The sequence below is a fragment of the Copadichromis virginalis genome, linkage group LG3 (genome assembly GCF_057382275.1).
Source record: "Copadichromis virginalis isolate Kocher_CV1m ecotype Utaka linkage group LG3, C_Virginalis_male_GT1.1, whole genome shotgun sequence".
NCBI classification, from domain to species: domain Eukaryota; kingdom Metazoa; phylum Chordata; class Actinopteri; order Cichliformes; family Cichlidae; genus Copadichromis; species Copadichromis virginalis.
In genome coordinates this window covers 39,769,809-39,793,344 of record NC_140620.1, presented here as the reverse complement: position 1 = coordinate 39,793,344, position 23,536 = coordinate 39,769,809, and the positions used below count along the sequence as shown (strand labels likewise).

The following is a 23,536-nucleotide window of genomic DNA, read 5'->3' as shown; positions in this document are numbered from 1 at the left end:
TTTTCAGGCCTGCATCATAAAAACTGATGGAAATGTCACGATCGAAGGTGTTCACATTAAAAGCATCCTTTGAAATTATTTTGTGTACATTTATAGATAGACATAAATGAGGCCTTAATTAAAAATTCAAACATTAGTCAGTGGTTGTTTTTATTTACTAAGAAACAATCTACAGACTGTTATGACACTGGTGTAAATGCACAATCAGGCACAAAACACATCATTGTACTTGTAAAGACATCCAAGAAACCCTGCGCCTCTTACAGTTTAAGACAAATCTCTACAACACTGGTTTCTAACACTTATCATCCTCTTGTGTGACTGAGACTCCTGAGGAATAAATATCTAAAGCACCAGTACAGACATATACCACTAACAAACTGGTTTTCAAACAAGCCGTCAGCCGGATGTGTTTGGTTTTAGGCAGTGTACTGTATGTAAGGAGAAGGCAGTGGGGATGCCCTGAGACACTAGTGTAAAACTAGGAAGGCTGTGGATACAGGAGTGAGTGTTTATGTGCGTGGGAGTGTTGTTACCAGAATGTACAGGACAATCATAACATAACCAGACAGCATGTAATGAGTTCATTCAGGGGTGCGTGTTCAGATTTTGCTGGTAGCAGTCGTAATATTGCACTAAAATGTCGTCTACTTCATTACTTTATTCGAAAATATCATTTTGTTGTAAAGCTGTTGTGCTTATGCCTTACACAAAGCATAAAACTGATTTCAACAAAGCTACAAAGTAAAGCTACAAAAACATTTTCATCAGAGGTCATGAAACACTTAAACGCAGGCGTTCACACGAGCACGCGAGCAAAGCATGGAGAAAACGAGCGCGACTCACCAGCGGGCTCCTTTCAGCCCGTGCTGCTGTGTAGTGTGTTTTTTTTTTGGGGGGGGGTTTGCTTCATTTTCTTTTGATAAAAGAAAAGAAAAAGTCCCCACATCTGTCAAAATGCAGCTGGAATGGCACACGAGCACAGGAGTATATTCTAATTAAGGCAATTAAGAAAAAAACCTGTGCACCACTAATACAATACAGGTGTCCCACATTCACACTTCGAAGAATACAAAAAGAGCTGACATGAATACGGTGTTAGAAAACACTAAAATTAATATATTAATAGTACTAGAAAAACTTAAGCAATTATCACAATTACAAAGTAAATGAATGAGAAATGTTTCAGAATTAAAGTTAAACACAAAAACAGTATTAGTGTACATCACAACATGAAATGACTTGATCTGAATCGGATTTTCACAATCAAAATGCAGCTCGGGTGTGCTGAACGCATGAAAACACAGATTAACAACATCAAAAAAACTAAGAACAAAAAAAAGCGTTGAAGTCATCACGGTCAGTCTTGTGATAGAAATTTAAAAAAAAAACGTATAAAAAAAGTCGCTCTTACAGCGAGAGTTTGCAGATAGTGAATAAAGGGCAGGGCGATGATGATGATGATGAAATGGAAGGTGCTAACCTTTGTTTATTGCACTTTTAATGGACCCCAGACAGGAAGGTTTGAGGCCAGACTACTTAATTTGACATCAAATAAAAGACTAGGCGTGGGGGCACGTGTATAGATGTGTGTTTTCATGTGTGTGTGTGTGTGCGTGTGCACCCACGTGGGTGTCTGAATATGTTTGGTGAGCAGGTGAGATATGAAAAGTTGCACTTCAGCAGTCTGCTGATTTGCGGTTGTCTCTGTCCTCCTTCGACAGAGGAGCCCTAGCCTCCTTCATTTCCTCGCCTTCCTCGCCGCTCCCGCTGCTGCTGCTGTCGCTTTCGGCCGGATAAACGACCATACAGAACTTCTGGCCCACGTATGTCATTTTATCTGAGAGAAGAGAGCAAAAGAAAAGGAGTGAGGACAGATTGAGGTGCAGGCTGTCTGACTACATGATGCAGTTATTAAATAGCATAAAGAAAAACAACTGCTATTACTTGTAGTTATAACATTTTATAACATTGCGGTCGTGGAGTGGACGTCCTAACAAATTCACATCAAAGTCAACTACAAACAACCCAAGAGCTACATCTCATGACACGAAGTTCCACTGGTCATGATTGCTTCTGTAAATATATAATTATTTTAAAGCATGTTGTGTCTAAATTAAGTACGGTGTCAAAGAACACTTCTGACTTATAAAATAGTTCCTAAACAATAATGAATTTGCATTTCCTGAACATTGAATCATTAAGTTAATGAGAGGAAAAATATTGGGCTGATTTATGGGGACATACCAACAAAAGCGTCAAAGCACTGTGGCTTGTTGTCCCAGTATACTCCCAGGAAATAGACTGGGACACCGGTGAGCATGATGGCGAGGCCGATGCCGCACACCAGGGGCTCAGAGTAGAGGGAGAAGATGAGCAGGAAGGCCCAGAAGAGGAGGTAAATTACCGGCCATATCAGGCTGATCTGAGAGGAGAGAGAGGAAAACAGATTTTTATAACGTAGAAAGAACAATTTTTTTTAAACCACTTTTTAATCATTCATTTAACTCAAATTAAAAGCTATTCCCATTAAAGCTGAACTAGATGGACATTTACATTGTTTAAATAAGCAAAGTGCAAAATATATTGAGTACAAAGCTAAACCAAAGCACCACATGAACAGACCTTGATTGGCCGGTGCATGTCGGGCTGTTTAATACGCAGAACAATCTGCCCGGCGACAGTAACTCCGTAGAAGAGGTAGTTGATGAAGCCCACGTAGTTGATGAGGGTGTACATGTCACTGGTGCACAGCATAAGGAGGGTGGACAGGCACTGAGGAATGAGAAAGGTTTGTTGTGTTTAACCGAGTGTGGTCAATGGAGACAGAAGAACTTGTGTATGTGGTAGAGGTAATATGGAGCCGTGTAACAGGGAGAGCAGTACTCACTGTGAAGAGCAGGGCAGGGATGGGAGTGCAGCGTGTCACATGAATCATGGCCAGCAGACTGGGGAGGTGGCCCTCTCTGGCTCCGGCGAAGAACAGTCTGCAAAGGGAGAAGGACAAACACAATGAACAATGTTAGCACGAGGGAGAAGCCAAACATTATGAAGAAAGCAAGAAAGACTGGAGGGAGTCTGGGTGCTCAGTATTACGACTGTGATGAATTTAGTGGACATAAAAGCAGGTTAAAGCTCATTTCGACCTCTCCAAAAACGCTGCCTGCCCCAAACCAAGTGCCCTAGTTGACTTCTCTGTCTGCCACATTTTACATTTGGTTATGAAGAACAGACTTTAAATTTGAGGACTACTGAGACAATCCATGCAAAATGTGTCATGTTAGAGCAGTTCATAGTAAAGCTTTGGCCTTGATGTCAAACACTGACTTCACATAGTACGTAGTCTGTTGATACAAGTCAGTCTAGTCCAACTAACCGTGAAGATGTGAAGAGGGAACCGTTGACTCCCCCGAAGGTGGAGAGAGCCACAGAGATGGGCATGATCCACGCCATGACTCCGAGCAGCTTCTCACCAAAAGTCTGGGATGGAGAAAGGGTTGGATGATAAACAGACATAAAGGCACATAAGTATGTGTTTTAATTGGAGATAGAAATAGATGATGTACACACAGAAGACCTATATAGATGCAAAACCCACTTCAACACCACCTCTCATGTTCATTTACTTTAAACTGGAGCTGGACTGCTTAACATGTACTCATAGATTACATTCAAGTTTTGTCACATGCTAATTAACCCTACAACTGAATCATACACTACTTTTTATATCTTATAGCTTGCTGGTGTCAAACATAAGGCCCATGGGCCTGAAACGACCAATCAAAGATTCCAATCTGACCCACTGGGCAGCTTGAAAAATGTGAACGAGGGCACTGATAAAGACCTCCCTCATGGACATCCATACTATGCCAAAGTAATAAACAAACAAATCACAGAAAAGTTCCTGTTTTTTTCTTAATCTAACACACTGTTACTGACTTGAGAGCTTTAAAAGAAGGCAACAGGACTTTTCATTTCTAAAACAACTAGCAGAGAGTCCCAGGTAATAAACTCACCCACCATAATGTCTCCAACAGCCCTGGTGACGACTCAGGACCACCTCTAAAGGGGATGGTTACCCTACTAGGTGTATATTATCTTGGACCTTGGACCAGTTGTTTGAGAACTGAAGCCTCTTGGATGAGAGGCAAAACATCTTCAAAAAACCACATCCAGCTCCCTTCTTTTCAAGCTCTCAAGGCTACCTTGACCTAGATGCCTGAGATCCTACACCAGGGGTAGGAACTCCAGGCCTCAAGGGCTGGTGTCCTGCAGGTTTTCCATTTCACCCTGGGTCAACACACCCGAATCAAATGACTAGTTAATCACCAGGCCTCTGGAGAACTTCAAGACATGTTCAGGAGGTCATTTAGCCTTTACATCAGCTGTGTGCTCAAGGACACATCTAAAGTTCCCCACCCCTGTCCTACACAGTCATAGTATTATTGCCCATGCATTTACCAACAACGACCATTAGAGGGTGTCATTCATTTGAAATAACAAGGTGTGTCTGAATGAAGTGACAGGACCACCACAGCTACTCACCACAGCAACAGCATTTGAGGCAAGCAGCTCCTGAGGACTCATGGCTGTGACATAGGCGATGTTGGCGAAGACGTAAACGAAGGTCACGACAGGGATGGAGATGAAGATGGCGCGAGGAAGGTTCCTGAAGACAATACAGCACAATACTTCACTTAAGAACTGAGAGAAAAGCAAAAGATTTAAGGAAGGAAATTAAAAAGGATGTTTTACAGGTGGGGTATTAATGGATAAGAAAGGTTACCAAAAGAAAAGGAAATGAGGAAATAAGTCACTACTTTTTTATTGTAGAAATAAAAAAGTAGTGACTTATTTCCTCATTTCCTTTTCTTTGGTAACCTTTCTTATCCATTAATCTGTGACCAGACACTGGGAATGTCAGGGGGAATTTTTCCATTGTTAAGTTACATAAATTTCAGAGAGCTTTAGCAAAAAGGATCAGGGATTAAAAATAAGCTTTGTTGGTATGTGACTGCTAATTACTCAAACAGTCACAAGCAGCTTATAAATCAGATATATTCCTGTGGCAGTGTGGCATTTAATCTTGTGGGAATGTGGTTTTCTACACACAGCAGCTTCATATTTATATATGTATATGAGAGGCAGCGTAAAGTGTCTTACACATAAGGATCCACCAGCTCCTCTGTGACATAGTTGAGGAAGTTCCACCCGCCATAGGCGAAGGAGCCTTGTAGGAAAGCTAAGGCTATTAAACCTACATCGTAGTCCTGGAAGGGCTCAAAGGCGTTGGCAGGCTCCAGCCAGTAGTACTCTCCTACAGGTAGAGGAGAAAATCTTCAGCTTGGCACAAACACAATGGAACATTTACAACGATAGCACAAACTTTTCCAATTTTCTAGTCATAGTAAATAACAAAAAACAAAAAGCAGTTTATTTTATGGTTCTCTCTGTTCATTTCTTAAATCTGCATGACCTTCCCAAATTAAGCGGGCCTGTTCCCAATCATTTATCTCTGGTTTGATAACTTGTTTTGCTGCCGGGGTAAACAGCCTGGTTTCCTCTGAGGTCTGGCCATGCTGTAGGGAGCCCAGCTGAAAACTATCAGCTAATGAAATCAGCGTGTATAAAACAAGTTGTAAAAGGTACTTTGTTAAATCCTTGTAAAGTGACTTTGCAGAATGTGTACTGCTTTTCCTCATTCCTTCTTTTTTATTCTTTTAAATCCCCTATTGAGGCTTGTTTTTAAAGATATGTCTACCACTCTCTCTATTGCATACAGTTCCTCAGATATGAGCTAAATTCCTCCCATCAAATCAGCCTTTGAACTCTTCATTATCTCCAGACAATTGTGCAGAAATCCCCGTTTTGCCCTTACAATAACTCTTCCTCAGCCATGTTTGTGCTGTAAACCCTCACAAGCCTGCTGATATTAGCAAAAGGGCCCCAGCAACTCGCTGACCCCTGATGTGAAGCCTTTACTGTCCCGACACACTGAGCGCGTCCCCACTGACCCTAAGTCTGTGTCTGTGTGTGCAAGAAATGGCGAAACCATTGTGAGCGATGCACATATGAATGCACATATGGCAGCGGTGAGCTTACCCTTGCAGACCTGCACGACTCCCATGATGATGATGAGTGCCAGCGCCAGCAGCTTGCCGGCAGTGAACATGTCCTGCACTCTGGTGGCCCACCTCACGCTGGAGCAATTCACCCATGTCAGCAGCACTAATAAGAGAGAAGCACACAGTTATAAATCAAGGACAGCATTAATTCAGCCAATACTCAAAATCAAGCTCAGTTGCAAGCTGTCGCTGATCTCAGTGCCAGCTCGCAGCAGCTGACGGCTCAGCAGATATCACTCTCATTAAACTGTGCTATTTAGGCTGCTTCTGTCTTCTTTTATTTAATATGAATATGCAAGCCACTTTGCAACCCGACTCCACCCCAGCTCCGTCTTATCAAGACGTTTCAGAGAATTTAGCCTTTAGTGGCTACGTCTTAACTGCGAAACCCAGGAAAACCAACCCTGCAACCTACAATGTAACCTGACCTGCACCTACCTAAAAATGTAACTACACGTCGAGTCGGTGCAGTCAGCAACTACTGCGATTGGCCAATTACACCTGTGCCATGTTTCGGGCTACTTTTTCGCAGCAGTGTATGAATGAGAATAACAATATTGCCTAAAAATCGTATCATAGTTAGGAGCAATAATCATAGTACAAATGTAAGGACAAATGTCAGTGAAGTCCTGGAGGGCAATTGCTGAAACTAAACTCAGCACTGATGTAAGGGAAAGAACTAGAGGGACAAAAATGTTTTGTACCCGAAAAAAACAACTGACCACAACAAAGAGCAAAGACCCAGGAGGGAAAAAGTCCCAGCATTTTGTTTGTTTCTATCAGCTGGCACCACATGAAACACACTGGGACAAGGACCACAAGGTCCATCCATCCATCCATTCGCTTCCGCTTATCCTTTTCAGGGTCGCGGGGGGGCGCTGGAGCCTATCCCAGCTGTCATAGGGCGAGAGGCGGGGTACACCCTCGACAGGTCGCCAGTCTGTCGCAGGGCCAACACACAGGACAGACAACCATTCGCACTCACATTCATTCGCACATTCACACCTAGTGACAATTTGGATTATCCAATTAACCTATCCCCACAAGCTGCATGTCTTTGGACCTTGGAATTATGTTAAATACCTTGGACAAGGTATTTAACATAATTCACCGCATACCAGCGTAAATATCGGCAGTGACGTTGACAGCTTACGTAGGTTATGTGGTAGCCTCAACAGCGATTCCTAAATCAGGCGTTAGCCGAGAGCATATCTACCATCATTAATGCTGCTCTGGTCTGAGGTCTTGCTGCTGCCCTCTCTGCTTTCAGCGTTGCAAGCATAAAACAACAGAACCACACCACCAACAAAAACTACAACAGATGGACATAATGACTTTCTTGTGGTCCTGACTGGACTTGTTTTACTTCACTTTGCTCCAATTTTTCAACCGAATCCTTCAATATCATTGACTTCAGATTGTCACGTATGATCGGACACTCCTACTGTTATTACCGGACATATACGAAATTTGCACTGTGAAACAGTCAGACCATGTATAGATTGTGTAAAAGTATTCTGCTGAGCATGCTTATGTCGACTTATCTTTGGAGTCGGGTGTTTATGAGCTGAAGTAATAGTAACCGAGTAAAATTTGTTGATCAGTAACACTGAAGGCTGTGCTGGTTTATGCATTAATTGCTTTATCACTTCATTCACTCAAAGGCACTGTCACTGCATAATTTTGCCCAACAGGCAAAGGAGATATGAGATATATTACTGATGACCCCGATAGATTTAAAGTTTCTCTCATATCAGGTCAGTGAATTAGATTAAAGCCGCACATAGACAGCAGCGACATTTGACTCCCTTGCTGCATCATCACATTCACCCATTATCGTCGTGTGCCTCACCTGCAGTTTCCCTTTAAAAGGAAGCAATTAGTTGCTACAACACGAGTGGCGATTTATGAATAATGCAATGTGTGAATGCACTTTGGAGCATTTCTATGCTTGCATGCTTATATAGTGCAACATTACATGTGATTGCTACTTTTTGAAAGTTTGTGGACTTGCTCCTGTCGATGTATTTACTAGAGAGCTTCATATCAGGGTTGATGTGATGAAGCCAGATAAGCGCGGCCTCGAGAAATTACTTGACATGTTAAAGTTTTATAGGGATGACCGATGTTTTTTCTAACTGTCTGGTCCTTTCAGAGCTCTCTAATCCTGCTCATCTAGCATTTAGCAGAAGTTTTTTTTTTTTAGAAAGTCCTAAAATGTATTTAGAAAAGCTTTTGACCTCATGGGAAAGCTAACACATACAAGAGATAATGGATTTGATCTGTACTGCTGAGCACAACAAGCCAGTGGGTTCAGGCCAATAGGGTGCCATCAAAGAATAAGCTTGTTTGACTTTGTGGGATTAAGTTCATCACATTAAATAACTCTGAGCGGAGCTGCCACTGCGGGGAACAAAGCCAGGTGCACGTGAACGGACATGCATGATATTAACATACTGTGTGCTCAATGCAGACAAAGAGGGGCACATGATGGGCTTTGCAGATCGGACATAGTTGTGGTGGAGCTACGCAGAAATTTGTGCATCTCCTGCTGCTACTTCCTCCACACAAAAGCAGGAAACAAAAGGCATGCAGATTAGTTCAAGACTGATTCTTATGTAACTCTCATTAACTACATATTAAATCCCCAAACTGATCTGGTGGTAAACAACTGTTTTAAGAGCCAGATGATGTTTCCCACTGCTCTGCATTTCAGTTACAGCATAAACATTCCCTCCTGCTCTGCTGCTGACTGGCAGATTGTGGACAAACACCTGAAGGCACCATTGGAACTTGGAGCTGCTGAGCTTTTTCTAAGCACAGCATACAAAATGAAGACATTATTTGCTCCGTGCGCATGTGTGTGTGTATAGGAAAATGTCCTGAATTAACCATGAGCCTGTAGGAAAACATTGGCGAATTATGACCTTGCACGGAGCCATCTGTAGGAAGAGGCAGACCTCACGTAGAATCCCCCTGCATGTCTTTGAAATGGTACACCATTTAAAAAATAAAAGCCTGTCATGCAGCATGATGCTGTCAAACTGCCCAGTGACTGGTACTGTCTGATTTGCCTGTCACCTAATCCGGAAATAAATAAGTAAGGCAATATCCTGCAAACTATTACATAACATTCTGCAAAGGCCATGTTTAGGAAATCACAGGTACGTCTAAACACAGACCCAAAGGAAACGAGCAGGTGACCTTTAACCAACTTTTCTCTGAGCAACAAATCATCAGCAAGCTTTTTTTCCCCTTAAAAGCTGCCTGGCAACATCTGTCTAATCAACTCAAGAAAGAAGAAAATCTAGAATTACGCAATAAAGCATGTGCTAGCAGTTCTTGGTAGAGCTAAGCACATTTGGCTTCAAGTCATTTGTGTAAGTGGATTAAAAAAAGGCAGGTTAATACAGGTCAATGTGTCAGAAACATTAAAAGCAAAGTATTCAGACAGAAACAGAAAAACTAAACAATATCAAAGAAGCTGTTTCCTGCCTGCTTCGTCAGCACCAACATGCTTGTTGTATATCTTGTCAAGGACCATGATGGTTATTAAGTTTGATCCCTTTCAGCCCTTTCAGAGGCGTATTTACAGGCTTTCCCGCATTAAGCTTAAGTGTTTCCAACCAGAAGTGTGCCATGTAGCTATTTTGTTGTTGTAACAGGGCTTCTTCTGCCAATTTCAAATGACATTTCTTCAAATGTAAGCAAGCAATTATTGCTTTCCACCTATTTGGTGCCAAATAACTCGGAGCATAAGACTGCTTATTCTGCCAGCTTAGTAAAGTAGCAGTAGTGTTTTTGGCTATGGTCATTAGCAGCAATCAATTGGTTAACTACATTTAAATGTCTTTTCATGCATTCTCATGCAAGTCTTTGGAAAGTGAGCTTTCAGCATCATTAAGCCAAACAGGACAGCAAGCTGAGCTCATCATGGGAAGCAAATCAAAATATACAATACTCCGCAAAAAGTTTCACTCTCCCTTGAAAAACTTACAAAGTGAAACTTTGTATTTGCCATTTTTAATTATGCATGTTTTATACGCTTTAGCATGCAGACAGGGATCAAACCACCGGCCTTTTGATTAGAAATGCTGCAGTCATCCACTCACTTTCAGGATCTAAATCCAAACATTTTTTGAGTGTAATGGTAAAAAAGTGATGGAGGGCGAAAAAGAAAGAAAGTTTAAAAACAACAAGAGTTGGATTTAGTAGGGAGATGCAGGAAACATCTGAGAGAGCTGCAGTATACAAGATGAGTGAGTGAGAATGCCTCGAGGAAGGAACTAGTGTGCAGTTTAACTCAGAGAGAGATATTTTAAATCAATCTGCATCCAGAAAACACCACACTGAACACAACCGTTGTCCTCCTGAGAACTGAAAGCACTTTGCAGTACCTTAGAAGAGATGACCTAAAAACATTGTTGCTCTCCTTATTCCCCAATAAATTTCATTAGAGTTGCAGGGGTTAGACCACAGCTCCCAATAAAAACAATGTATACATGAAACGCACGAATCGCCGCCAGGTAACACAAACAGTGCATGTATTCTTCTCCAGGCTTCACGACCGTCTCTTTTTGTGTCTCAAGGCTCCCTGAAGTATTTGTCTAGTGTGTGTGAACTTTGTCAAAGTACTCAAATCTACCACAGTCATGTTGGCGCCAACACATTTCTCCATTTGTCTCCACACATTTACTCCTCACGGCTAAACTCTGCCAGCTCCCTGTGCACTTCCTCTCTCACATGACCTCTAACTGAGGGTTAAAAAACACAAGTGCTTCATAAAACAGGGGAAAACTGGGATAGAAGGCATAAACTGGATAAACAAAGTCATAACTCAACCAGTCAGTGAATTATAAATAGGTTGAATGTGATGACGTCAACAAAGCAACAGTTGCTGCATTGGAAAATGTGCTTGAAAGGACTTTCAAATGTTGAACTCCACAACATCTAAATGCTGTTATTAGACTCGTTTGTTAAAGCTGCATGAAGCAGATATTTGCTCTAAGCCCCTCCCACAAGAGAAGTGAACTAGGCCTTAAAATAGGTGAAACATGTCTCCCAAACCCTCGATTGTACTCAATTGTTGCCGACATGGAGCGCCGGAGACAAGACGATCAAGTCATCGTTCCAAGTCCGCTGTAAGGTCAAGTCTCCACGTAAGACTCGGAGCAATCACACAACCACAGGGTCTCCATAGAGCCTTCTGCTCATTATCTGATGATGACATTTACACCACTTGGAGACCCCGAGCCAAAATATGATGGCAATGCGTCAAGGAAACTATAACCAATACTTAAAGCCAAATTTAAACCCCCACTCTAAGCAGCTCAGAAAGACTGCTTTACGTTTCTTGAAGAACTCCAGACAGTTGGTGTCGACACCAATGTGCTGACGACACCAACTGTCCGCCATCTATAATCCAGTTATGAGATCCAACACCCGTTTTCACACCGTGTGATTAGGCAGAGGATCAATAGGGACTCCACGACCCTCTTATGGACACACCCAATAGGTCTTAAAAAATCTGGGACTCTCCACCAATTGCTCTTAAAACTGAAGAAGCTTCTCGGATGAGAGCTGAAACGTCTTCAAGAAACTTAAAGAAGTCCAGACGCTTTTCTTTCCAAGCTCCTTAGACTACGATGACCTGGACGACTGAGAACCTTCACAGACATCACTGCTTAAACGTTTTTGTGTTTCACAAATTATTATGTAACCTTTAGAAGTCAATGCCTTCACCAGTTTAGCATTAACGCCATTAAATTCAGTCAGAGTTTGTAGTTCAGTTTATCTTAGTTGTTGGAAGTCTGTCCTCCATGACGTGGAAAACACACCTCTGGGTTGTGGTTCATTTGTGTCTGGGCGTGTGCACACGAGTTAGATGTGATGTGCTACTCACAAAGACAAACGGCAGCCAGCACACGCAAGCCATTTTCTGGTGGAAAGCAGGTGGGGAACAGAGGCTGCAGGACATAGTTGGAGAACGTCAGCGCGATCACAGCCTGGTTGGTCGGGTAGATGACAAGCACAGCGATCCACAACCGCAGGAACCTGCGCAAAAAGAAGGGATAGTTATGAAAGAACTTTAACTGAGTATTAATGGACTACGCGAACAAAACTAACAAGTCAATAAAACAGTTCATATGTTCATGGTTTATTAAGCTTGTAACAGTCAATGATTAGTGAATCATTTATGAAAGTACCAGTGCCTATTTCACTTTCTCCACATTACATTAATTTAATAGTTTGTACTAGGAAAAGAAGCTACACAACAGTGTCACCTTTGGGTTCTGAGGAGCCATGAATGGCTTCAGTTGCTATACTCAGCTAACACTAAAAAACAAATGACCCAGTTACTGAATAGAACCACTTCCTTGCATCACTCAGAACAAAGCAAAGAGAGGAAATCTCATGCTGCTTGTGACTAAAATAGTAAAAAAAATTTGCAGCTACTTTGATGTTAGGTTACCGGCACATTGCCCCGTTATTTTCCTGTGTTTGTGCAGGGAAACGACATTTAGTTTAACCCAGACCATACATTTCTGCCTGGCAACAGTTTAAAATGGGGTGACTCATCCAGTCTTTTAACCTGCCAAAGTAGCAGTAGTCATGGAGAAACGCAACAGTGAAACAATACACCAACACGCCACATGTTACACATTGTCTGCTTTAATATCACATCAGCCCATTGTTTTTTGTTACATTTTTTATTGTGTTTACTCACATTGATGTATTTTGTAATTTTCACCTCGTTTTCATCTTACATGATTTGTTTAGATAGACATGCCTGACAATACTTATCTCACTCGCCTCAGCATGATAACAAAAACATGCAAACAGGCAGATATCAGCAATAGTGGAATAAAATGAATATCGAGCTGATGACACGAGATTTAGCAGAGCTCAGGGGCTTAACGGAGTGACAGGTATAACCGTACACGTGATATCTCCATTAAATTCTCTGGAAGCTTAAAAAGGGATCATTACACTCGAGTGCATTAATGGGATGGCGGCTCGCTGGAATTTGTGAGTGTTTGTTAAAAAACGTCACTCTCGAATAACTCCCCTTTCACACTGCTCGCTTCACTTTTAGCATTTTTAATACTCAAATTTAGTATATTTCAGGTAAATGATGTATTTTTTTACTTTACTAAAAGGATCTAAAACCTACATTTATTACTGTTAAATACAGTAAAAAAATAATGTGTTGGGTTTAATGTGTAAACATATGATAAACTAAGGTGACAACGATGAAACAAGTTAATCTACCATTACACTTTGAAGCACACCAAGCTAGCTGCAATATTTTAATGTTAATTAATGTATAAATTATCTATAATATTATAAAATGGACTTGTTGAATATTAGGTTGTTAATAAATTATGAAAAGAACAATCTGTAAGTTATTTAGCACTAAGTAGTATTTAAATATATCAGTGTATAAAGTTTGTGGATGCAGCTAGAAAACAATGTTAGATTCTGTTAGCTCATAAGTTAGCATTGCACCTAAAAACTAAAATGCTAACAGTAATGCCTTTCTTCTGCACTGAGTCTATGTATAGTCTTTGACCTAGACTACACAAGTGGTTGACACTGTTGCTAGTGTTCAGTCGACTTTGTTTTAAACCTACACATTAGGTACGTCATAACTTCAAGCCCTTTGGAAATCCTACACCGTAATCTGACGTGCACCTTCCTAGAAATGTAACCATACATCGCCCTCGACAGCTACAGATGCAGCTGTCGGCGTCACCCACTTGTCGAGGCTACAACATGGCCTGCAGTTACATTTCTAAGTAAATGCACGTCAGTTTACGGTGTCGGGCACAGCAAAGTTACGGTGTAGAGTTTCAGAAGGGTTTGCAGTTAGGATGATGGAATGTAATGAGAAATTTGTGAATCATTTGTTTCCATTTAACTTCCACTTAAACCACTGAAACCAGCTACACCTACAGTATTCCGTGTAGGGGACATTACAGGTGTTACGTAACCCTCGTCAGTTTGATACAACAAAGGCCCTTTGTGCATGAAGCGCTGTCCATTCAAGTGTTTGACGATACAATTTTCAAATTCTTTCTTCTGCGAGCTCGCCTTCGCACAGCTGCGAAGGTGATGTAAGTACACCCACCATTCCAGTTAGTGACTTATAAGCACGCCCCCATATACACAGATGGGGACAAAGGGAGCAGCAAAACAAAAACAAACATCCCTTGAACATGGATTTATTTATGCTATACCCAGGGCACATGGAAACGGTGCGGCCCCAACACTTCAAACTGAGTATGTGAAGCCACAGAGTACAAAGTCTCTGGAGTTAGATGTTCATTGATGTGTATTGATAGTTTGCGCACAAAGAGACACAAACAATCATTGTCTGTTTGGTCTGCTTGAATTCCTCTCCCAGAATATCTTGATAATATGCATCCTTGTGATAGTTGGAAAAAAAAACAATGGTCTGGTGTGTGTTTACTTTCTGAGAAAAGGCCTAGTGTGTGTGAAATCTTCGCTAACAAACAATATTGTTTTTGCTAGGAAACTAACTTAGCGTGATTCCCAAGCTCTTGCTGTAAGAAGCCATTTATGGATGAATGGGAGGAGGCCGTGAGCGGAAAGTCAATTCAAAACTTTCCATTAAAGATTGAAAACCCCCACAGCGGCGTGCCATTCGAGATTCTCTGAGTCACCTGGAAGCTCATTTACTGGCAACTAATTTGAGTCAGTTGGGTGAATGTCTGTTTCTAAGATCTGCAGCTGGCTACAAGCTAAAGTCCACCTTTCTACGGTGGACTTTAGATGCAAAAATTTCACAAAATTAACGTCATTGTGGGATTTAGTGTTTTTAATATGTTATATCTGGTTGCTGTGCTTGTACCTCTGGACCTGCTTTGGATCCATACATCTGAGCTCCATCAGCTGGATAATCCACCAGGACTCGTCAAATCCATGTCAAATTAACTTTAGTCGTTTCTGGCCCATTTCAGGCCCTTCTTCTCTTTGTTATGCAGTTAATAACCAAACCTTTTGTGGAATGACTGGGGGCTTCTTAGCCCTCACTGATGTGAGAGTGAATAAAAAAGTCCAAAGAGAGAAGCTGAACTATAAATCATTCCAATTACAAAGATGTAATCCTTTGAAAACACATTTGTTATGGAGAAAATCAGCTTTCAATTAGTAACAAATGGTGTCCTATTTTTTGTACGTCATGGTCTTAACTTTTTCCAGCATAAAGAAGACAGCTGGCGACCCCCCCCCCCCCCCCCCCCCCCCTGTATCCTTAATGTTGAGTTTTGACACCTCAGTATATAATCAATAAAAACATGGTTTCAGGGCCATTAGGATAAGTTTCTGTTTTTTCGAAGGGTGGCCCCAGTAAGCTACTCTGAGGCCTTTTGTTCAATGACGAGGCCAATGATAGAAACTCCTCAATTAAAATAAACAAAACAGAGTTACCCCTAATAGACCTCCAATCGGGGAAGAGTTAAAACACAGGTGCTGATTTACCCCTGAAGATGTGTGACATCTATAAAAGAACGAACGACTCACTCACCCTGCCAGCCCGCCGAAGATGTCCTTGACGTAGGAGTAGTCTCCTCCAGACTTGGGGATGGTGACGCCTAGCTCGGCGTAGCACAACGCCCCGATGGCGGTGATGATGCCGGTGATGATCCAGACGATCAAAGCCAGGCCCACTGAGCTGGCATTCTCCATCACACCCTTTGGGCTGACGAAGATACCTGAGCCAATAATGTTACCTGGTGGAGGGTGGAGGGAGAGAAAGGGTTCACGTTTCAGAAGTGCTGTCCAAAAGCATTATGGGAAGTAGTTGTCTAGCTTTAGGGCTTGTCCCATGTTATTAGAAAACAAAGTGTGGCTATAAGGGCAACTGCTCTACCAATTTATTACTATCTTGTGATTATTATACAAGTGGATGGCTGATCACTGGTGTATGAATTCACCCAGAAGCACCGAGGGAAAGACTGAGGAAACAGACATATGACAAACTAGACAGGAAATAAATAGTTAGGTCACGAGTAAAATGGAAAAGATGCTTTAAAAAATAAGAGAGAGAACGAGCAGAGTTTCAACAGCAATGAATCAGTCGAGCTGCCTGGCAAAGTGGGAACCTGCGATATGCTGACTTGGCATAGCTATGAGGAGATGGAAGAGGGCCGAGAGCAGGGTTAACGAGTGCAAAGAGGGAGGAGGACTGAAACGTGGACGCAGAGGGGGGAGAATAATGCCCTGACATATTCAATGAGCGTCAGAGAGCAGTTTGCACAGCAGATGAAAGAGACGGATGGTTGGGTTCAGGTCTAACACGAAAGCGTTCACTCCTCTGATAAGGCTGACGTTGGCGGTCACGAGAACTGATCAAGTTCAGCTCACCGTGGTTTGAAGGCTTGATGCCATCAGCCACAGGGAAAAGTGCCGGGGTCAAAGGTTGGCTGGGTTAAATCACAGTGAGTGCAGTGTTACAGTACAAAAGTCAGAGATATGAACGATGCTATCATATTGTGCCTCGAGACATCATCAGGTGGATCCTTTGTGGCTGCTATAACTGCAGATAAAGTGTAGTATTTAAGCTGCTGTCGACTCCTGTTCATACCAAGCTGGGGGATTAGGGCTCTAAGTTGTGAATATTATCAAACTACTTCCATTTTAACCAATTAGACAAACTAAACCATCCTTTAGTAAAGGTTTTTAGACATTTTACCTGTGTAATATTAACGCTACATCTCTGTTTATATATCTTCCAGGAAATCAGGTGGGCTTTTTTTAATTTCTTGTGTAATACAGGACTGATTCTTCAGGCCTGTATAAATCTAAATCAAACAATATTTTTTTTTAAAAATCCTCCCTTGTTTGCACACTCATACACACACAATGCTGCTCTATTTAAGCGCTCGTGGTACCTCGGCTTTCTAAGATTAGCCTAATCTAAGTCAAAGGCATGTGCACAACTAAAAACATGCACATTGTTTTTTAGCTGTAACAGACTCCATATGGATCGTGTGCGAGTGGCGAGAGCAGCCGCTGGCTTACATAACGCTAGTTGCAGCTTAAAGGTAAAAAGGAGACAAACAAACTCTTTCTCCCCTGATTTTGTTGACAACTTTATGACAGAAAGTGCCTCACCTTTAACATCTAGAGGCAGGGGGGGAAAGCAGCCATCTGCTGACTCAGCATTAATGTTGCTTTTCTTGTAAAACGGTCTGGATGGGTGGATTTGCCTGTGCAACATAAAGTTTGGTAGACTTTCCAGAGGCTTTTGAGTGTAAAGTGTCTGATCTATGTTGTTTTGAATGTGTTTATGCTCTGAGCTTTAGATAATGGAGACTTTTTTATAGAGGCAATCAAATGTGCGCGTGCATGTAGTGCGTTCATGTCATGTGCATCATTGCGCACTACGGTGCAAGACTGCTGACTAATGTGGAATCTGCATGTTTCCTGTTCTTACATTTGTTGTTTTACACCCCTTTGTCTCCAAGCAGGCCAAGGGGAAAGAAATTTGGGAGGTTTTTTTGGTTTTTTAATGTGGAGTTGCTAAACTCTTTGCAATCTCTGACCAGCTGAGTGCTGCATCACCTTTAAGAAGCAGGCGATAAAAAGTCTGAGCTGTCGAATCTCCACAAAGTTGTTCTTTTTTACATATTTAGGTACATTTTTAACTACAAAATATAAATAATATATTTTTTTATTAGATCGTTGTTTCATAAAGGAAGAGGATTGGTTTGTGCCCTCTGAGTATATTTCTGTTCCTTGTTTTTCAAAACAAGATTTCATTTTTAAGGAATTAGAAAGACCACTTTTTCATATCTAGGTTTCTAGGAAGCCACATTTTATGTGACTCATAATAGAAACTGGGATCACTGTCTGGTACGTTCAGCTGCCCACATGAGTCACCAGAGCAGTCATGTAACCCCCCCACCCACCCCCAATGAAATAAAAAGTAGCTAAAAAGTAACGATAATTTGCAAATTAAATGATACGTAATTCTTTATGCAAAATAATTTTTTAACATAAAACACCAAAAAAGAGAATGCGATGAAGCAAAAATAAAAACACTTAACGTGCATGTTTTAAGTGGTAGTAAGACTTGGCATCGACAACCAAAATCTAAACAATGCCATGAAAAATAAACACAAAAACACCTGATGCTGGATACAGAAATGAGGCGGTGTTCATGTTAAAACTCCGACTTTAAAACAGATTTAAGATTTTTCTAATCTGGTACAAAACAAGGTCTTAGTCTACATTGCAACAACATATAAACCCATTTAAAATATTTTCAGGCTTAGTTGTGCATAATTATGGGCGAGGCCACTTTGAGTGACAGGAACATGCTGCTTTGTTGTGTTGAGGTTGTAATGAAAGACCTTCTGAGGAGTCTGGTGTTCATCCCCCCCAGTAAGTACATTTTGTTCCAAGGGTGTTTTTGCAAAGTCAGCATCAGTCTTAATGTCACAGCAGATTAGAAACGCACGTTGCTCAAGAAAGTGGCTAAGACAACTTTCCACAAGAAAAAAGAAAATGCTAAAATGCTACACTCAACACTTTGAAACCGTAGTTTATAAGCCAATGGTTTCCACATTAACCACTGTTTATATATTCAGTCTTTTACATAGACTGTAGATAAATGATGCCTATGTCCCTCTTTTATATACAGCCTATTGTATAAATTAGCTTGCCTGAGCCTCCCTGTGACACCCCTAAAGATATCACTCAACCAAACAGCATCCACAAGTTATAAATGTTAGGCAGCGTGTGTGTGTTTGTGCAGCATTATGATATAACCCAGATGAGCCTTTGCAAAGCTCTGTAGAATTAGTCTTTGTATTTCCCCTCAGCTGCAAATCCCTGTTTAAACAGCTACCAAGCTGAGGCAACCTGCTGCTTGGCCCTCAGCCGGAGACTCAGACTGTGCATGCGTGCATGCTTTTGAATATGAAAGGAAGGTATTATTACACTGAAGTAATTAATCGGACGTAACTCGCATTAATGGTTTTGATAGCAAGAAGAGGAAAAGAGGAAGCAAAATAAAGGCAGGCTTGTTTGTCTGTTTATCATTAATCCTGCCAATTATTCCTGGATTTAGTCTCTGCAATGTGAGTCAGTTTAAAAAGAAATTAATATTTAATAAAAGTACGATTCATCCAGGAATTTCTTTACATAATACAAAGACTGGAGTGCAGCTCAGACATGGCTAAGCCAGGCAAGCTAATAAAACAGCATTATCAGGGTGGAGCCAAGAATGGCCAAAAGTTCACTTCTAATCCCAGGCTTTGGACCTTTCTGCAGTTACGTGTCTTCATTTGTGTGTGTGTGTACGTGTATGAGCGATAAATGCCTGAACTGTACAATAGGCCATAAAAACATTTGATGTCCTCGTGTGCTCGACCCTTTTCATGGAAACCCAGCAGGGCATGTTCGTGAACCAAAGGATCAGTCGAGTCACCTGAGCTCACGTCTCCCTCGCACAGGACGGCGTGAACTGAAGTGGCATGAATGAGTTACTTGGCCAAGGACAAGAGGGCTGAGCGCCGAGGAGTGTGGACTATGGAGGGCTATAAAAACCTCCCGGCCCTGTGCTGCCCCAACATTTCTTAACGATTGGCAGGTAAATGGAGATTGATAAAGCAAGCAGTTTAGATTATGATGAATGCGGGTGTGTTGAAGGGTGGAGCTGAGCTGGTGGAGTAAGGATGCTGTCAGCATGCGCAGGGATCTCCAGCGTCTGATTTCACAGAGTAACAGTCTCATCTCTCCCTGCCACGTCATTTTTTTGTACTCCTCTCTTGTTGAAAGCTTCTCGGGATATCAACCCACCCCGCCGTCTCCCCTCTCTTCTCCCGTTGCCGTGGAAACACGTGAATGAGTGACTCATCCCCCGCCCTTCTATTCCTCCTGGCAAGGTCAGCATGAGGACCGCACACTCTGGCAGGACAACCTGTGCCATATTTTACCCCAAAGTTTTTATAGATCAGTTTGTCATGTGATGATGATAATGCACCGAGAGACCCCTGTTGCTGTTAGACAAATGAGGGATGGCTTTCACCGCTCGCGTTAACTGAGTCCATCTAATCCACGAGGATAGTGACAGTGCTAGTAGGCTGATTGTGGTCATTTGAATTGAAATGAAAAGCAATTTCTGGTTATTTGGTAACTATTTTGATTGAAAATCAATCAGTCAACATTTAAAACAATGCTAATCAATCACACACCTGATCCTCATCATCATTGCTTCTATCTCTGACCTCGGAAAGCTTCTTCCAAGAGAAGTTTGCATGTTATGTTACGCTGCAGTACATATAGCTTATTTTACAATTTGCCCCGTGTAATATAAAACAGCACTTTGAACGATTCGAAGACTTAAGCCTTTGTCATCATTTCCTTACTCCTCACTCCTTGCAGTTTAGGGGACTGCTGGAGTACTCAATACTTTATTAAACACTCTAAGCATGAATAGTGGGCATTATCACTACAGGAGTCTTAGTCATGGAGTGAAATTTTTGAAAATCCATAATGAAAATATCAAAATGTTACTGATTTGATCTTAAACTTTACAGTCTTGTGGGTCTTTGCACTCAACACAATACTCAAATACATAGCAAAGCAGCTTTCTATTAGTACTTTTCCTCAAAAGTGTCACAGTGCAGTATTCAGCTGTAATTACAAAGAATGGTGGATTCCCGTGCAAAGGTTCCTGCATTTTACAGGAGTAAGGAGTCAAATAACTGAACTAAAAGTTAAAGTGGCTGGAGAAATGTCTTTAACCCTTTATCTGATGAACCATATATGGTAAGTGGATGATCCAGTATCACTGTAGGGTTGAAATTTTGAGCTTGTATTTTGGTGTGTGTGTGCATTATAATGGGCTAAAGGTGCATTTTCCAGTCAATCCTAACTAAATTACAGCTGCAGGCTCAGATCAGTCACATGAGCCTAAAAACTGCATGCACCAATCCTCAGAGATGAGTTAAAGGGACAACATCCTGATTGCTGCAGAAAATTGACTACAGAAAAATGATGATAGCTTCAGTGATTAACGACTGCAGGGGCAAAGGGCAGGAGACTGTTACAGGGCAGACTCAATTACAATATAAGTTTAGTTTGTGGTGTCTACCTGTGTTCAGCTGTTTCCAGCTGTCATGTGAGGTTGCTCTGTAGAGAGTGTGTTTGCCTGTTTTAATCATTTTAAGCATGATGGAGACTTAACGCCCTTTTTGATTAACTACAATATGTGTTGGCAACATTTCTGCCTTGCTTTTAGAGTCACACAAATGATCATCATTATCATAAACTTGTAAACTACATTCATCAAATCTGGAATTTGATCCCAGTGCAGCTTTTTTTTACCCTGCTCATAACTGAAGAGCAGGTGGCTGTATACTCTGATTTTCTCTGCAGTGCTTAGTCCCGTCCCTGTTTGTCATATTCTCATTTTTACACACTTTTCATACAGTCTCAGACCCTCAGACATTCAACATAAAGATTCGTCGCTGTGCTGTCAGACAACAGCCTGCACCACATGTCATTCCCACGCAACAGCAGTGACACTCACCAATAATAATACCGCAGGCGCTCACCAGCCCGATCTCCTTCTTGAGCGCAACACCTCCTCCTGACTCCTTCACAGCGGCACCATCCTTGGCAGATCCCGCCGTGCTGCTGCGTTGTCTTGGGCCGTCCGTCATCTTATTAGATGGACGATTTTATTTCGTTTTAAATGTCTTTTTTATGCACTTGGTGTTGCCCGTGCGCTTGGAGTGCTTGAGCGCAAGCGTCTTCCTTGTGCGTCTTTCTTGTGCGTACAGGAAACGTGCCCCGCTTATCTGATAAAGGACGTTTATCGTTGCTGCTTTCAGCAACTTGATTAATTTGTCAGATTAAGAAAAAAAATCTCTATATTAAAAAGCATATGGTCAGCAAAAATGTGAAGTGCTTGTTGGAAACCGTGTGCAAAAAGAAATAAAAAAGCGCAGCTTCCTGACAGCTAAGTTTCTTCAAGATTTCCGCGCAGCTGACAAACCAAACAAAGTGATCTCGCGCAGTAGAGCCTGACACAAGCAGCGCGTGATGATAAGTCCGTTTATCGAGAGAAAAACGCTTATTCCAGTGTCAGGTAGGTAATAAATACAGTGACACGGTCCTTGTGTCAAACAAAGAGACACTTCGAAACAAAACAAGAAAGAGCTCTCTCAGTCTTTCCTTGTTCCAGGTGTGAGCCGGAGAGACAAAAACATCCTCTCAGAGAGCTGCTCCAGCAGTGCAGGAAACACTCAGAAGTAGCTCAGCTTTGCCGTAAACACCGACTTGTGAAAACCTTGAACAGAACACTGAATTTGAGTAGATACACGTTCTTCATAGCACCGCCCCACTCCCAGCCCCCTGTCTACTTCGAGTCTGTGTTTTTCTTCTCACGACCATGAGCTCGTGCTGCGTTACTCATTCCTCCTTCAATAAACAACTAAAACCGCTTTTTGATTAAGAGAAAAGAAAAGATATATATGTAGATTCAGTCTTCATTGCTTCTGCTCCCTTTGCCCCCCTTCCTCTGTCATACTCTCTCGCTTATTATTCAAGATGCGGTCTAAATTTAGCTCTTTCACCGAGACGTCACACCTCACGCTGCACGCCACAGCACTGCCGGTGTGTTTTCATCCGTGGGGTCTGTGCAGCTTTACATGGTCACAGACCCCTTTCCCTAAATCGGGGGTGTAACATTTATTTTGATTCTGTGGAGAGAAATTAGTCTGATGATTTACATGCGTGAACCAAAATGTACAAGTGTTCACAGGGATTTGTGTGTAAATCTGTGTTTGTGTGTGTGTGTCTGCTAGTGTGTTCCAATCCACATACACACATATATTTTACAAATAGATCCAGACCTGAACAAACATATTTTCTTTATTTCTACCTCACCACATATATGGTGTTTTTCCGGGCCAAAGAGTTTCCTGTGTGTGCAGATGTCTAAGAATGTTTGTGACATTTTTTCACTCGCCTATAAATCATCAAATATGCCTAAAATGATCACCTGATATGGACGAATCACGCTGCACGTGCACGCCATGCTTGCAGTTTTTACGGTGTCAGTTTCACATGTCAACAAATGTAAATGCGTTTAAGTACAACCGGAAAACTGGCATATCTGACTTCCCGTGTCACTGCCAAAAAACAAACTCTTTTTTTCTTCTAAATAAAGTGGATAACTCGTCATTCCACGATTAAAAACTGATATTATTTTTTTTATCATATGTCCCAGTTTTCTTAAACATGTGGCTCCGTGAAGCTGACACCAAATCGTCCGAAATCCTGGAGTGCACGTGCACGGTGATGGTGTGAAGCGTGGCACAAACACTCTTGGATATGTGTACACTACTCTGTGTACGTGAAAAACATGTGAC

At 41.7% G+C, this 23,536-nt stretch overlaps 1 protein-coding gene across 1 annotated transcript; it reads right to left on the bottom strand.

Annotated features, from left to right (window-relative positions):
* Window positions 1–118: 118 nt before the first annotated feature.
* slc7a8a (solute carrier family 7 member 8a) lies at window positions 119–22,652 on the bottom strand. Its single transcript, XM_085451063.1, has 11 exons — window positions 21,691–22,652; window positions 15,676–15,880; window positions 12,028–12,179; window positions 6,103–6,228; window positions 5,164–5,317; window positions 4,546–4,669; window positions 3,377–3,480; window positions 2,891–2,987; window positions 2,626–2,775; window positions 2,248–2,425; window positions 119–1,840 (listed from the first exon to the last, which is right to left on the bottom strand). The coding sequence occupies exons 1-11, from the start codon at window positions 21,821–21,823 to the stop codon at window positions 1,680–1,682; spliced, it is 1,584 nt and encodes a 527-aa protein (XP_085307189.1). The 5' UTR covers window positions 21,824–22,652; the 3' UTR covers window positions 119–1,679.
* Window positions 22,653–23,536: the final 884 nt, after the last annotated feature.